Genomic DNA, 17,832 nt, shown 5'->3' on the forward strand with positions numbered 1-17,832 from the left:
TTTAACTGGTGATAAACAGTGAAATTATAACAAACAATTTATGTTGTTAAATAGTTTTATATTATTTTTTACTCTGTGCATCAAATAACTTTCTTGTGTTCACTATTAATTTTCTGATTGAAACCTGATTAAACAGTTACACAACACAATTCTGTTTATTTGCTATGTCATTAATGGTCTAGTAGACATCAGATTTCGGGCTAGTACATTTTAAGAGGAGCTGGTCCGATGGTCTGGCTGTAAAAAAAGTTTATGTCGAACCCTGACCGTGCAAATTTACAATGGAGTGCGCCCGAATAATGTTTTGATATCGCAGGAGAGTAAGCGTATGTATTTCAAGATTTTCAAGTTTTCGCAATGTGGGAATTTCATTCCAAGGGTGGTTTGAACCTCTGCCTAAAAACCTTAAACTAATGAAGAGAAGCTTGAAGTACAGAGAAAATATGAAAAGGATAAGAGATAGTTTAGAAGATAGTAGTTTTCTTTTATAAATGCACAATACATTGTGAATAGTCCGGAAAGTAAGCTGAACTTTATGTCAAATAACATTGTCGGACCACTTGAATCTTGGAGGACCAGTAAATTCTGAAAGCTGGTGGTCCTTTGGGTCAGTACGTAAAAAAGTTAGTGTCAAGCCCTGGTAGAACTCATCAAGGTGCATCTACATATGAAGTTTCAAAGTTGTAGGTGGAAAGCACTTTCATTGTAGAGTAAAATGTCAAGGTTTTAGCATGTCACAACACGACGAGCTGGCTATGACAAACCTCGGGGGTTTTCTCCGAAAACATCGAACTAATAAAAAACTACCACCGAGTAAAAATCTTACAACCTTAAGCTTGGATCAATTGGGTTATATTATAGAATTTACAAACAGGCCTTTTTCTGTCTATTCTGGGAAAAAGTACCTGGAAAAATTGGGATTTTACCAGTCCCCGGTTTCTTCCGAATTGGGAAGAATTTTCATGGACAAAAGCATTGTTTGGGAATTATTTTTCTTTTTTTTCTTATTTTATGAAATGTTTTCATACATAGGTATTGCCTAAAAATGCTATTTAAGTATTAAACTCTTTTTTTACCATGCAACAAGCAGCTGCAGCAACAGTCATTGTCCACTGCTAACGTAAGTATGAGTATGATAATAAAACACAGTCTTTGTTACGTTTGAAGTTCAAATTGATATACATAGCTTGATATGTCATTAAGTATTTTTTATGAACATTCAGTCGAACGACCTGCATCCAACATATTGTTATTCAAAATTCAAGTTGCCAAATGTCTGAAGGCAACCATTATTTGAAACACAAAAGTATAGCTAAACATCATAAATGTATAGTATTGAAATGTTAAGAAGCTGCAAAGGGTAGTGACTCTGAATCTGGCAGTGGAAAATGAGTCATATTCTTGGTTAACCGTTGAGGTAGACTGATTGGCGGTAGTATTTCCCCACAAAACATTCAGTTTTTGTGTGTCTTTCAGGTCATTTTTTTGTATTTTACTTCAATAATACTTAGAATTATGCGACATTTTTTTAAACTGCGTCAGATTTCTGTATTTTTTTACCTTAACTTACTCTTCCGAACCACAGTAACGTTGCAAGTTAAACTAGTCCACATTTATTTACCTCAGGCCATTGATAACGATTCTCAAACAATTTACAGTAATTAATGCGTACACATTGTTATCAATTGTTGTATACATACCTGATAATTCTGAATAATCCAGCACTTCAATATTTAAAAGCTAATTCTGACCGAAAATGACCGTAAATGTGTCTTAAGAAATGCATAGACACAAGCGTCCGTCATTGTTTGTCTGAAGTCTCAAGATCCCAAAATTGCATTATGGAACGCTCGATACTATGACATTTTACGCATTGGCATGTTAAAACACGGTGCCCAAATTATTTAAAACACAGTATCTACTGAGAAACGCATTTTTCGGCTCCATTATTTCGGTTGGAAATTGGGAATTTTTGTTTAGATAATTGCGAAAAAAACATCCATATTTGGCATTGGGAATGGGTCCGACTATCGTACCTGTGAGATAGGCAGAAAAAGGCCTGACAAATGTCCAAGCTACAGTGCTTAAGTTCATTTTGAAATATTTCAAATTAATTTAGCTTTTTTCTCAATAGCTTTCTCTGGATTAAACTATTTAAGATGTAAACAAGTTTAGTGTTGGAAGGGGAAGCTTGGTATTAGTTTATAGCCGTATGGATACATATGGCTGAATGTTACTTGCTTCAATATGATTATCATAAAGTCTTTAAGAAAGCTACAACAATCCATATTCCATTAAAATTTTCCTGTACATTTTTGCAAGAAATATTCAACTTAGTCCTTTATAAAGGACACAGAGGGAAAGTTGAGAAAAAAATCGGTTTAAAATAATACAAGGCATTTTTCATGAACAATTCTAGGGAACAGTTAAGCATTTGAAATGTTTGATTCCATTCATAAACCCATGTGGGGACAGACAGACACAGTGATTCCAGTATACATTTAGCCCCAATCACTTGTGGTAGGGGAAAGCCATATAAAAAGATTCAGCTTTTAAATGGAGCAAATAATGGTTATAACATGTAATTAACCTTTAGTTTATGACGATTTATTGCAATTTCTCCCCAAAAGTGCTGGTCACATGGTATTTTTCCCCTTTTGAGAGGCTAAGGCTGTATCCCAGGTTTAATTGTTTGTTTGCCCTTTTTATTTCTTTAAACATATACAGGCAAATACATATAGTGCCAGCTGAAATTGAAATTAATAAACTTCTTTAAATGACTTAAGGTCAAGGCTATCTGTCAACAAGAAATACCTTTAGGTGGAATTGTATCCACACAAAATCCACCAAGATCTGCATTCTTTTTTATACTTTCCTCTGCCACCAAGTCTGGATTGGTTCTTTCGTCTTTTCTTCTTTTTGACCGCATCTGTTTATACATACAAGGAAAACCTTCACATTCCTTGGTAGATTTTGATACAAAGAGGAATCTTAAATAATGCATGAGCCACAGTGCAATCTCCAGGGATTTTCTTAAGAACTTTTCTTCCACTTGCACTGGGGGCAAGTCACTATGAACATCTACTTGCCCACAGCGAAAACAGGTTGTCCACTTTCACAATTATGCTTATTAAAATATACTTTAAAAGATAAACATAAGAATGCAATCTGTTTATTTTATATCATGTAATCAAGGACAGGTTTTATCTCCTTTGTGACCCGTCGAAAAATGGTCTTTTCCACTGGAATTTTTTTCCCCTCAGCCGGTAAATTTTTGCCTCAATTTTTGTTTAACCTTCAAATATATAAGTAAACCAGATCCAGTGTAGAAAATAATAAAAATATTGCATAGAACATTAACCAGCTTTCATACAACTTGTTAACAGTACCGGCCAACTTCAAGTGACCCCACTTCATTCAGAGGTTGGGAAGAATGACCCACAAATACAATGTCCCTGAACCAATCTCTCAGTTTAAATTCAGTAATTTGCAGAATAATTTTAAACTAAACATATAAATAAACTTAAACTAAAGATTATCACCACCAATATCAATGGGTAAACAGCAATAAATACGGCCTGGGGGCAAATACAATGCAATACAGTATATTACCTCGTGCACAAAAGAATCTGCTAGGCCCGTATTCACCAAACAATTCTTAGACTTAAGTCTAAGAATAAAGAAAATTGATTAGGTCGAGTCCGTCAAGTCGAGTCCGTTAGGTCGGTCATGTCGGGTCCACTGTCCGCGTCGAAAAGAGCATGGCGATCCCAGCAGGCATAGCATCCATCCGATTGGTCGCGAGCCCCATTGGCGGGTTTTCTTACAAAGTTGTCGTTCGTTTCTTTCAAAGTCCATTCGGAATGGGAATCAGACAACTCGCCCCAAAGAAATCTCACCCCAAGACAATTCGCCCCTGAAATCTGAACAAGCGTGAAATGTTAAACGACGTTTAATTTGACGGCATGCTTTCATTTCTGTTCAAAGATTTTTTAATCAGACATATTGTATGATAGTTTGGTTTAAATATAGAAGAATAATTGAATGCTTTTGTGTTAGTTATGTTTTGAAAAAGTGTGAGTTGATGAAAATTAATTATGCCGACATGCTTTGATTGTCTGGACACAAATTTATGAGTAAGACATATGGTATCACAGTTTGGCGTGATAAAAGACTACATAAGGTTATTAACAAGCTTAACCAGACAACAATGCTCTTTTTAAAGTAATTGACCACTCGCCAGCTGTCAATCAAACTCACGTAATAATCAATCGATTTCGTTTATTGCGGCCACATGGTCCGACAAACAAAGACTTACGGAGTAATGGAATAAGCGTTTTATGAAAACACAACTTAGTGGGCGGAGCGATTGCGTATTTGGCGACTGATCATTTAAGAGGGCTGTCTGTATATAAAGCGGGCAGTTTTCAGTGAATCATATGCCCCAGACCAGACCACGATACTAACCTGGCATATTACAAAAACACATAGGAATGCTGTCTTTGCTTTTATAACCAGAAACACTAACGTGTGCGCTCTCCCTAATACCAAATTTACTATCATCTCAAACTCAGCCCTCTCTTCTTTCATCAAATAAATGACCTATCAAAACTAGTCTGGCCCTTACAACACCACAGTCTCACAAGACACTTAACACAGCAATAAGAAAGAATTTACAAAGAAATTTTCTACCCCCAACGAACTAGTCATCGGCCCAATCAAACAAACATAGTCCCTTTCTTCTATCATCAAATACATGATCTTTCAAAAACTAGCCTGCCCTTCGCAATAACATTCAAACTATATACCAAATAGCAACAGAGAGAGCCCACGTTACCGTAAGATATGACACAAGACAGCAGAACTACACATGTATATAAGTACCGATACTAACACTATGTACTAATATGTCCTCCGCGAGAGACGTTAAACGGGGGTGCAGTGTATCGGTGCTATACACCGGGCACTTAAAAGAACCAGGGGCGCCTCTGGAATCGGGGCGTTTCCTGTATCCTGCTCGAACCCCCACTAACACCTCTCATGGGGCGGAGAGCACAATAACCACACTTGGGTAAATGAAAGCTAGAATACAGGACATAAACTATAATACTATGAGTTTTACAAATTAATATAAAACATAAATAAATCATATGATATAACAACGGCATTTTGAGATCATTTATTTACTTTACCTATCCAATTATAATAGCAAATATAACATAACTACAAAATAAATACATCCCAGCTTGATACATGGTCTGGATGTTTGGCAGGTGGGTGGGAAAGAACGATGGTGACTCCGGGTGGGGCTTTGGGGGGCTCCATGGTTGGTTCTTGACTGATCTGTTGTCGCGCGCAGCGAGAGGGTGGATGAGGGTGCTTGTCTCGAGGGTCTTCAGCGGTTGGGTGCTAGGGCCGGGGCCGTATGCGGGCGCGGGGGGGGGGGGGGCTCGGGCTCGCTCGGCGTGGGTGCGCTTGTGCGGGGGCGGCGTGTTCTGCGATCTGGGAACTGCAACGATATACAGCCCTTCACGACTGACCGACGACCGTAAATAACCGACAGACATCTCCTCTTCCGCTCCAGACAAATGCACAACAATCACATACCACATACTATACACAACCATACACAGATCAACATCAAGGGACCCGGAACACATGGGCGTGGCACTCTCATACACATCACCCGTTATGAGTGGGGGGTTGTGAGAGCGTTATGTGTGTGTATTCCGGGTCTTACTTACCGAGTGGTGTTGGTATGTGGGTCGCGTTGAGTGTCTTGTACATAAGTAGTGTGCGGGACACTCGGCGGGATCCGCACCTCATCACCACCTTACGGTAAATAACACATTAAGGTCTCATTGGCCAACGTGCACGAAACTCTCTTTAAAATTAAATTATTTGGCGAATACCCGGGAAGCCGGGGTAAATTTGACCTACTTTGGCTCTAAATTAATCTTTTTCCCCTGAGAGGTCACAGGGGCAGGTCGGGCTACCATAACCTCGTGAAGAGGCCAGTAGGACCTGTAAATAAACTCTGAAACACACACAGTGAATCATAAATTGAACTAATTTATATAAATATTTCAAACATTTGTGCTTCTTTAATGTAGGATACAATAATTTTACTGTGAGAGTAAGTGAGTTTTGTGTTTCTGCAATGGCAGAAGTGGTAAAGTGCATACATTGTGGAAAGACAGTTGGGCAGAGGCAACGTGCTGTTTCTTGCGATGCCTGCGAGCGATGGCAACACTTAGGTTGTGATTCTGGTAAGTGAACTTATAATATAATTATTTGTTATGACTTACATTTTTCAGGTCAGGCATATAATGTTTTCCCATAACTAATGAATCTAAATCATTTGATACTTGCATATTATCGGGTAATCAACCAATGTCCGTTAATCCGTTGACACATAACAGATACCTGATAACGATAATAAAACATGTCATATAAATGTGGGAAGTCGCTTGACCGTTACCTTTGCGTTATATCATATGGGTAATGTACACCGCTGCTACACCCGATAATTAATTAAGCATTGTTGAAATCCAACATAAAGTGCTGATTACATAGGATTTAAAACAATATGTTTGTACTTTTACCTGAAATAATGAAATATGAATGAATATTATAATATTATGTGCATTTTATATTTATGATAAGAATTTACATCTTAACGTTTTATCTAATTTATACATAGTAAATAATCGTGATTATTTTTAACTAGCTTAACGCCCTTAACAATATTATTTCAGATATAAATTTTTACGTTTCGCACGTCGATTTTGGTATTTTCTTTACGAGTGAAACAATATAGCCAATACAAAATATCCTATTGATTACTCAAACACACTCTTTTACTATATAACATCGTGCATTTTTAACCATGGAATATTTTTAATATGTTATATAAGACTACTTGCTATACTGTCAGTGTCATGCGGAAATTGACCTTATTTCTTTATATCCACCTTCACATTTTATTAGCGCCGTCTTTAATTAGGCTATCTCTAATAAAGAACAGATAACTGTGAAATTAATAACAATGTGCAACGGTGATGTGGATACATCCTCGTTTTTAATTTTACATGTACACAACAATTTAGCCATAAATGAAATCAATTATTTTGGCAGTAAATCCATTTTTTCCAGTACAGTAGCCAGGTGCCTGTGTATTTAGCTGATAAGATATATTCACCACAGCAGGTTGCTAATACACAGTGTAGACTTCCCCTGTTTTATTATTGTATTTGTTATTTACCTGATTGGATTAAATGAGTCGCGTTCTGGGAATAATGGGCATAATGCATGTGCGTAAAGTGTCGACCCTAAATTGGATTTTTGCTAAAAAGACACTTCATTTAAACGAAAAATGTCATAAAAGCGGAAAGTGCCGTCCCTGATAATTCGTGCGGATTGTACAGGCTAATCTGGGACGACACTTTAAGCACATGCATTATGCACAGTTTTCTCAGAACACGACTCAAATAAAGTATATTCATTCGGGTCTGCTAGCGTTATGTTAAGGGTCATTTTATTTGAAAAGCTGGGTTTCTGTCATAATTTCCATCGTTTTGCTTGTATACACAATTTGATGAATTTATTGGCGCGATGGAGTATAAATCATGCTGACAGAATAGTATCAGTTTTTAATTATGTGTAATTTAATTCGCATCTTTCGCTTAACTCGAAGTTCAATGTCACGCGCACTTCACAAACATCACGTTTCATTGTATTTATTTTTATAAATTATGTACAAATATTAAATGTTATATACATAATTATGTTTTGTTTATTTACGTAACTAGAAAGAAATAATAAAACATTGCTATATATAAAGCGCTTTACTTTTGCAAAATTCTACAATAAATAAAGAAATATCGTATTTTATTAAGTGCACGTGCTTGACATTATAAAATATTAGTATTTTATTGTAAAACAATCGAAATTTGACCTGAGATTTGATGCAAGTCACAATTTATTTAGCGGCCGGTATTCTGCTCTCGGCCGCTGATGGTGTATTGTAGTTTATACAATTATGATAAGAAACTGTAGCAGGCAACAGGCATCAGGTTGATAAGAAGAACTGATGTATTTATTGAACGCGAATAACATCAACAACTAATAATGTTTTGAAATTATAAATTTGCCCATAATAATTGTATAACATTATTCATCAAGCGCAAAGTGCATTAAACGCTCGCCCGCTGTTGGGTATTTTATATTTAGTAACACCTTAATACCATCATTTTTAAACGGAGAACTCTTTTTGTTAAGTGTACGTGCTTGAAGTAATGTTGCTCTTATTTATATAAGACTACTTGCTATACAGCCAGTGTCATGCGAAAATAGATCTTATTTCAGTAAATAACATTACTTCGGCATTGTAAAATTGCGTATTGTATGATTATAATATATAGACATTTATTTAATGTACTGATATCTAAATCAACTTATGATTTTACCGGTATTATGGCATTGAACGCGTATATAAAAGGCACATATACTATTCTTATTAAATCATATTAATACTTATACTAATTTAAGTCATCACATAATCAGATTGCGCACTGCGTGTAATCAGATTATCACCTTAAAACGATTCCGATGGATTATTAAATCGAGCTTACTATTCAAATCAGTGATTCCTTGTGGTACAATCAAGCATGGGATAATGGCAGACATACCCATGGCACAGTTCATGATTTATTTTATGTAGCTCACAGCCGAGGATCGAACCAATGGTATCTGATATTTTGAAGCGGATATGTTGCCACTAGGCTATACGAGGTTTCAAGAATGAACATGGGTCAGTTACTCTATCGGTATAGAATCTGACGGTGTTTACAACATGATACAGAAGCATAAATATTACGTATCTGAACATCATTCTTTCATGTTAGTTTGAAAAAGTATGTGTATTTCTAGGTCTTTGATGTGCTGATTTAATTTTATTTGTTTACCTTACAGACCCTGGAAAATGGCCCTGAAGCAGATGAGACGAATTCCACACCAGAAACTGAGGAAATGTCAGATAACCGTTCACCAGACTTGAGTTTCGAGAACGAGGCAGATGGTTTGTTGGTTGAAAGCAGTGCATCACTACTAGACGTATCTCTAAGAGTGAGTTGTTTTATCGTTATACAAAATGTTGTTGAATAAAGATAATTTGAAACAAGATGCGTTTGTGAAACACAATGTCCCCCTAAATAATGTTTGACCTTGAAGGATGACCTTGACCCTTCACCACTCAAAATGTGCAGCTCCATGAGATACACATGCATTTCAAATATAAAATTGCTAGCTTCAATATTGCAGAAGTGACATTACATGAGCAATTTTGACCCATATATTTGACCTTTAAGGATGACCTTGACCTTTCACCACTCAAAATGTGCAGCTCCATGAGATACACGTGCATGCCAAATATCAAGTTGCTATCTTTAATATTGCAAGTGTATTCATAAAATAAGCGATTTGGGCCACATATATTTGACCTCTGACCTTGAAGGATGACCTTGACCTTTCACCACTCAAATTGTGCAGCTCCATGAGATACACATGCATGCCAAATATCAAGTTACTATCTTCAATATTTCAAAAGTATTAATAAAATAAGCGATTTGGGACAAATATGTTTTACCTCTGACCTTGAAGGATGACCTTGACTTTGACCTTTCACCACTCAAAATGTGCAGCTCCATGAGATACACATGCATGCCAAATATCGAGTTGCTATCTTCAATATTGCAAAAGTATTCATAAAATGAGCAATTTAGGCCACATATATTTGACCTCTGACCTTTCACCACTCAAAATGTGCAGCTCCATGAGATACTCATGCATGCCAAATATCAAGTTGCTATATTCAATATAGCAAAAGTTATTGCAAAATGTTTAAGTTGGCGCAAACCAACCAACCAACAGACCAACCAACAGACAGGGCAAAAACAATATGTCCCCCACTTCTATAGTGGGGGACATAAAAAAATATTTGTAGTTCAAGGTCGCGGTGTTGTAGTGGATGAGATATCCGCCTAGCGATCGGGTGTTAGTGGGTTCACTCCTTACTTGGGAAGCATTCTAATTATCTCCTCCATGGACACCAAGTACTGGTTCTTCCCAGGAAACCGACTCGATAATGTCCATGTCTGCCTACCATGCTCGAAAGGGCACTTGGCAGTATAAATAGATAGTTGTTTTTCATGCTCTTCCCATTTTTAAAGAAAAAAACTGAAGAAGTTATCAGTTTGGTGATGCCTTAGTAAAATACAGAAAGACCTATAATCTTTACTTCAAACTGCATTTACTTTGCTTGTAAAAATGTATTTATTTATTTCAGCTCCATGACTATGGAAGGTTTACACCAGTACCCGCCATAATCCGTCATCAGTGTGAACAAGTGCAACCGGAGCTGATTTCTGTGGTTACTCAAACCGACGATACGAGAGTTCCCAGAAGTATATCAACCCAGACTTCTACTGAAACGTCGACAGTTGGGATACAAGTGGATCGGCCTAGCTTCACCTTTGAGGATATAAGGGATGATGACGATAAGGTGTTGTTCTACACTGGTATCCCAACTGCTGGAACTTTTGAGTGTTTATTTGATGAGGTCAGTGTTGGAATGAAAGCAGGGTTAGCACGAAAAACCTGTCCCCGGAAAATAAAGTGTGTTTATAAACTGAAAATAGTCATGCTAATATAAACTGGAAAAGTGGCTCCTTAAAACTAGTACAAATTAAGTTTGATAAGAAGCTGAACAAGTGAACTTTGTGAGAAATTCAGTATACAATTTAACTAGAAGTGTTTGACCATTGCATGTATGTATAAGTAATATACTATGTAATTATGTGAATAATACTTAATTTCACATCTTACAGTCAGCTTTCATTTGTGAAAATAAAATTGTTACTGATTATTATTTTCTTGTCTCATATTCCATACAAACATTTTCAGGCAAAAAAAGAAAATTGTGTTTCTGCGTTTGTGTGTTTGTGCCAATATATTTATACATGTTTTCTTGCTTGAAAGCAGTTTTGTAAGACCAAACAAATTATAAGACTGAAATTCTGATAAATATTGTACTGGATTCAAGTTTACATACATTAATTGACACAGAGCGTTGAAAACACAGATTTCTTTTGTATACCTAAGTAAATGTTTGTCTTTAAGGTTTAGTACTGCTACTGAAGACTTAATCAACAGTTAATTTATAATTGGGAGCAATAAACCCGTCAAGAATTTTTATGCCCCCGAAGGAGGGCATATAGTGATCAGACTGTCTGTCGGTCTGTCCGTCCGTCACACTTTGCGTTTAGGTTTCGAAAAATCCTCATAACTGCTATGTCGCTTTGGATAGCAATTTCATATTTGGCATGCATGTGTATATGGACAAAGCTTTTCCATACGCACACAAATTTTGACCCCTGTGACCTTGACCTTAAACTAAGGGTCCGCGTTTAGGTTTCGAATATGCATTTAGGTTTCGAAAAATGCTCATAACTTCTATGTCGCTATAGTGATCGGACTGTCTGTCGGTCTGTCCGTCACACTTTGCGTTTAGGTTTCGAAAAATGCTCATAACTTCTATGTCGCTTCAGATAGCATTTTCATATTTGGCATGCATGTGTATATGGTCAAGGCCTTTCCATATGCACACAAACTTTGACCCCTGTGACCTTGACCTTAAACTTAGGGTCCGTGTTTAGGTTTCGAAATATGCATTTAGGTTTGGGAAAATGCTTATAACTTCTATCAAGCGTATATAGGGGGCATAAGTCATCCTATGGTGACAGCTCTTGTTTAAAACCAAGATTTCTGATACAAGTAGCAACACCTGCAGAGTACTTGTCAGATGTAAAGCAGAAGTCATACCAGCAAAGCTTCCAAGGTGTCTATTAACTCAATGGGGTTCTGAAATGATCTATACTTGGACAAAAAGCATTGTGCACAGATTTTTAATAAGATGCAGCTGTTGATACCTCTGTGTTGATTTTCTTAATTTGGTTCATGCTTGCCACTCATTAATTTCATATCATTTTAACATTTTGAAACAGATTATTATCGTAAACCCTTCGGTTTTTCTCCAAACACAGGTAAGGTAATAAGTGATGGATAATAACATAGCAAAAGTTCTTTTTATGATTTATCATTTTAAGAGCAAATCAATTTAGCGGAATAACAATTGACAATCACGTTGTGATGGTATTAATGAACCGTACACAAATCGTTGAAAAGCATTCTACATGTACTACTGTAAAATTCATAATATGAACAGTTGATAAATATTTATACATTCATACACTTTTATGTACAATATTTATATGCTTTGTAGAGCTAAATGACTATTGAAACATAAAAAAGGAGGGACCTCAATGATGTCCTGTACTGTTGTTACTTAAATTATTTTCTGATCTGGCGTTAACTTTTGTTATTTAACCCTATTCCACTTGGAAGCACAGTGAAAACAGCATAAAACCAGAACAGCATGCTAGTAACTCGCAGTCTGTTCAGGTTTTATACTGTTTGCTGCTCATCAGTATTTAAGGGTTGGAAATGAAGCCTTTAAAACTTAAATTTAGTAATAAAGGTACTTTATTACATTTAACTTTTTAAGGAACTACAAAAGCTTGAAAATACATATCTAAGTGGTAAAGGGTTAATCTCTAGAGAAAAGTGAGACATCAAAATTATAAAAACATATTCTAGGAGCAAGGGTAAGCTTGCGAGAAATTCACAATTGTGATCTTAAATTCATATTTGTTACTATTCTTTAAAGATTGCACTCAATTTCTTTTAAATCTTTCAGTCTCTTGTTTCAGTAAAATTACTTCACCAAAATTGGATGCAGTTACACGTAATTTTCTTTCATCTTCCCAAAGTACGTTCTTTCCCTGACCTCTGGTTAATTTTTCAATACTTTGGCATTCAAGTTCATCCATTTGTAGCATATCCATCATTTTCGACATTTTATCCTTCACAGTTTCACTATTCAGATCTACGCTATCACTAAAGTTATATCCAATTTCTATAAACTTTGGTAATTTCACCTCTTCCTTCTCTTCTACAAAGTTCAAAAGCCATCCAGCTGTTGGGTTGCATATTTTCGAGTTTTGAACGGAAACTGTTCTCATTTACAGAAATCGCAAGAAGTTCTTTTCTGGTGTTATTTTCGACTGGCTCTAATTTTGACTCAAAGGTATGTTTCCGAAATGTAAATTCGCTAGACTTTTTAGGCGTTCGCTTTCTTTTCCGGGGATTATTAAATCTGTCCCACACGCATTTTTTTGAGGTTGATCTTAGAGTGCCGTCCTTCTTTTTAGCAGTGAGATCAGAAAGGGCATACATAAATGCACCAATATGGATACATGCTTCTCCGCTCCTGAAAATATATAAACATAATAATTAGACATACTTTCAAACTGCACTTTTTTTTTTGCTCGAGCATCTAAATTTTGATGAAAATTTCCCAGAAACTGGTCCATCCCGAGAATAGCTTGTGACCAGTATATAGATCTATGAAAATGATTGGTATAATGCCGATTCGGGGATCGTAACTACTAGTTCTTCTTGAATGCTCTGAGGGTTTATGAGTACATTCGTACACCTCACAACCCAGAGGGTAAATATAGCTGGGAGTTGGATTATTGCAACTAGGATTGTAACAGAGGCATGTCTCTTGATAAATTATTTATAACCTCGTTTCAATATTGCAAGAACTTATATGAAAAACTGTGTACACTCACCCGGCTGTGCAATTACATTCCGCTGAATGAACCTGTCCAGTGACCTTTGACAGACAGAGCCACACACTGTGATCTGGGTTTTCTTTCACATTTGCACTCGGTAGAGATGGTAATACTTTGCATTTAACAAAACAATGTTCCCATTTGTCACTTATGTCATGGTACAAAATACTGTGTTTATGTCTGTAAACATAATACAATTTTTTGATCTCAATTGTTTTTGTGTGTTCATTTTCAGCACAAAATAATTGTAGATGTCACTATCTATTAATGTAGGAAAGTCCATTAAGTCACTACTCAACGTTTTTAATACATCTGGATGTGGCAGCTTTTCACCGAGTGGCGTAAAAAGTTTTTCTGTTTTCCTTTTTTCATAATTTACTTCCGCATTCCTGTGCAGCTGTCGATCATTTAATCCTAGCTTTTGTACGCCTTTTGTCCTCAAGACAAGTTCATTCTTATTCCCTGACACATAATGATTATGAAATCGTAAATAATCCTTCAATTGTGCAACACTTAATTTGTCAATTTCGATGTCAGACAGATAACGATCGTTTTCTTTCTCATTCGACGCCATTGTTACTGGAAATCAATACTACCCAGCGATTCAATCGCACATTCTCGGCCCTTTCCGTCAAACATCGGATAAGTATTATGATAATCTGCGAGGGGTACCGAATGCCAGCGATTGAGAACCTCCAATTCCGGAGAATACTCAGGGGAGATATGCGACTTTCCGAAAAGGGCTCAGTGGCCTCCCTTATTCTAGAAGATGCCCAAGGGAAGTAACTGCCGTGAGGAGTTTGATCTAATGTTTGCGAATGGGAGATATAGGCCCGACAATTCGAGTAAAATTACATATGCAAATTTGAATTAAAAAATAGTCATGAGGATGTTAAGCAGCCTTTTATTAAGTGGGTCTTCAACTGTCGGGTCCAAGTGCCCGATAATCGACTTTGGGACCCGACAATCGACTAAAGACCCAACAATACGGCGGTAAAATGGACGTTTGACCCACCATTTTACCCAATCTGAAACTATATATATATATATATATATATATATGTAAAAAGGTATATATATATATATAAATAAATATATATATATATATATATATATATATATATATATATATATATATATATATATATATATATATATGTAAAAAGGTTACAAAACATTCAACATTTTATAGCCGGAGTCAAGTTGTTACAGTGGAAGCGATTTATAGTTATTTAACGGTGACATGAAGATTTTTTTTTACATAAAGTATATCAATTAGACATTTAAGATTTAAACACATCAGTAGTGTTCACGCTTTAATTATGTTATTGATATGCTCATGGACAGGAGTAAATTCACTTTGAGATTGTATACTGTATTTTTTCAATCTTTATTTTATGGTTTTTAAATCCGATTCTAATGCTTGAACCAATACAGCACCAACAAAAAATAGGACTTAACAACACAAATACAATTTGATACATTCAATTGTATAATATAAGAAAAATCATATTGATTTTGTGGAAGACTGGAGAAAACATCGTTAAGGACGTACGCGGCAGTTTTAATGCAAATTTTGCTCCACTTAGAATTTGATAATTTTTGGTATTTAGGTAGAACAATCTGTTGTGGATAGAACAATAAAATAAAAATCATGGGTCACCGGTGTTGTTCATTTTTTATTCGCACATGAACAACAAGCATATTTCTGTTTCTGGTCGAGTATTGGACGAAAATCTCCAAGGCACAACTATTGTTTCAGCTTATTATGATTTGCGGGATATTCAACAATTCTAATTTGCAACTATACGATTCTAGTAGGCTTATTTGATTCCAATGATGAAGAAAAACAAACGAGTTGCAACCATTTTGCCATTGCTGCAACGGAATACACACATGAATCGGGCTAAAAGTAATCTGAACAACATCGAGCACGTAATTTATTTTAACATTCTTAGTATGCCTATAGTTTTTTTCACATAGTCATTTATATAAATGGTGGTATGCAATGAATAAACCACTAAGACAGTACTAAGAATAGTGTTTTTCTGAGAATTATTGTTGGTAATGCAATACAAAAAAACACAGAAAGTTTCTTCATGCCTTTAAGACTCTAAGCCAAATACATCGTCACAAGCCATCAACACCAGAAAGCGTATTGATCGAATACAGACTTGAAACGTTCCAGCCCACAAGCGTGTTCTCCAAATACTATGGACGATGCGTCAAAGACAAGATACATTCTTGTGTGCACATGCATGGTCTGTTTGTTCAATAAAACATTTGTTATCTCATGGACTACTTTGTTATAAAATCTACGCGGAATGAAACACTCGGGTTAAAAAAATGGAGTATGTGTTTGTCAACTACGGAGGAACAACATTGTCAAGAAATGCGATATTTGATAATAATGAATGAACAAAAGAAAGACAGAAGAAATAATAGGATAAATAGCCGAGCGCTTCCATGTTTCGAGCCGAGCATGATAAACTTGATCTTTATAAAACACTCACATAATATTCTCTCTTTATCAACAACAAAAAGAAGCGAACAATGACATCTCCAGTAAATACCTTATAGATGAGGAAAACACAATCGATTGTTCGTTCCGATCATATTCCAATCATCAAGTGTGTGTCAAAATCTATGGTAGATAGAAATGTATGCGAGTTGATTTAGTAAATATATATATATATATGAATACCTTGTTACATATATATATACCAATCAATACCACGCGCGTGGATTAATTTATTTCTGCGTTAAATAAGACCAAGTTCATGGAAATCGCTGCACAAAAGATGCAGTTATGGCTGATCAAAGCGATGCACCCCGTTTACGGGTCATTTTGAGTTGAATACCTTGTTACATATATATATATATATATATATATATATATATATATATATATATATATATATATATATATATATATTTCTTTAAAGATAATAGTTATAATATTCCTTTTTCAACTTGTGCGGTGGGAAAAGCATTAATAATAAAGCACTGTTATGTTTAAAGATTGAAGACTACATTGGAAAACATAAATAGTGATACATCGACTTTCACCGGATTTAAGCAATAAATCGTCTGCTGATCCTGAGTGTGGAAAACATGTTTGATGGCAGGTTACACTCAATTTAAACGTACAGGTAAACGTCTTGAAAATACAGAGCACTTTAATGAGTGTCGAGTTTTTTTCTTACAGTTTACATGACATGCCTGTTTCATCTCTTAAAACATTTATCTTTGGAATCTCTTTCAGAAAATGTTTTATATTGCGGTCTCTACGTTATAAATATTGACTTAAGTTTTGTCAACAGCAAAAAAAGAAACTTATAATAAAACATATAAAATGAAACCAATTTAACATCATACTAATCTGAAAATATGAACGGTGAATAACACAATGTGTATTTATTTATCAATCATTTTCTCCACAAATCACTTTCTGTATTGGTTATTACAGCCGACACATCGCCGGTCTCGTTCTCGAGTCGCTTTATTAAGGGAAACAGCCTCCCCATTACTCGAATTCAGGAATTCGAAACGTTGATATTGATGTATTTGTTCAAATAATGTCTAAATAACACATGTCTTCTCTTTGAAATGGACAATCTTCTGAGCTTCTGATGTAATATTTTAACAGGCATTTACACACACTAAATGCAGTGTTGATTTGTCACGATGAATCTGGTGAGCGCAATCGTTTTATTCATTAAATTCATATGGATCCGTAACGTTGTATACCTTTGTTTTCTGTCATCGCTTTAAAGGATGGTAAATATGTTATTTTCATCGTGGCTAGAAATCGCATTCAACAAACCTTTTTACATCATCTGAATTGGATCTTCACATTCATTTTTAAGCTTTTACATATTGGCCTCAACAGAAATGATTTTCACCACCCCATTTATGGACGACAGCAATGCCTCTGTCATAGCTTTGTCATCTTCTTTATCAACGGTTGATATGATAATTTTTATTTCTTTGAAATAAAAATCCTTTAAAGGGGCCTTTTCACAGATTTCGGAATGTTTTGATGTTTGCCATTAAATGCTTTATAATGATAAATGTA

General features: G+C 35.6%; 1 protein-coding gene and 2 long non-coding RNA genes across 3 annotated transcripts; 1 reads left to right on the forward strand and 2 right to left on the reverse strand.

Annotated features, from left to right (window-relative positions):
- The first annotated feature begins 8,052 nt into the window (after positions 1-8,052).
- On the forward strand, positions 8,053-10,831 carry LOC127838668 (uncharacterized). The gene is made up of 2 exons (XM_052366538.1): positions 8,053-9,126; positions 10,346-10,831. Exons 1-2 carry the CDS (start codon positions 9,031-9,033, stop codon positions 10,709-10,711), a joined length of 462 nt encoding a protein of 153 aa, XP_052222498.1. The 5' UTR covers positions 8,053-9,030; the 3' UTR covers positions 10,712-10,831.
- LOC127838669 (uncharacterized) lies at positions 8,529-10,376 on the reverse strand. Its single transcript, XR_008029899.1, has 2 exons — positions 9,508-10,376; positions 8,529-9,380 (listed from the first exon to the last, which is right to left on the reverse strand). It is a non-coding gene; the product is annotated as an uncharacterized LOC127838669 (long non-coding RNA).
- A 1,307-nt stretch (positions 10,832-12,138) lies between the features above and the next one.
- On the reverse strand, positions 12,139-14,783 carry LOC127839259 (uncharacterized). The gene is made up of 2 exons (XR_008030253.1): positions 13,752-14,783; positions 12,139-13,387 (listed from the first exon to the last, which is right to left on the reverse strand). It is a non-coding gene; the product is annotated as an uncharacterized LOC127839259 (long non-coding RNA).
- Positions 14,784-17,832: the final 3,049 nt, after the last annotated feature.

This window comes from Dreissena polymorpha, chromosome 7, assembly GCF_020536995.1.
Source record: "Dreissena polymorpha isolate Duluth1 chromosome 7, UMN_Dpol_1.0, whole genome shotgun sequence".
Taxonomy (NCBI): Eukaryota; Metazoa; Mollusca; class Bivalvia; order Myida; family Dreissenidae; genus Dreissena; species Dreissena polymorpha.

Bases quoted from the DNA above. Each gene is read 5' to 3' on its own strand.
- LOC127838668 (XM_052366538.1), top strand. From the start codon at position 9,031: ATGTCAGATAACCGTTCACCAGACTTGAGTTTCGAGAACGAGGCAGAT. The intron at 9,127-10,345 runs GTGAGTTGTTTT...TATTTATTTCAG, and splicing joins TACTAGACGTATCTCTAAGA to CTCCATGACTATGGAAGGTT.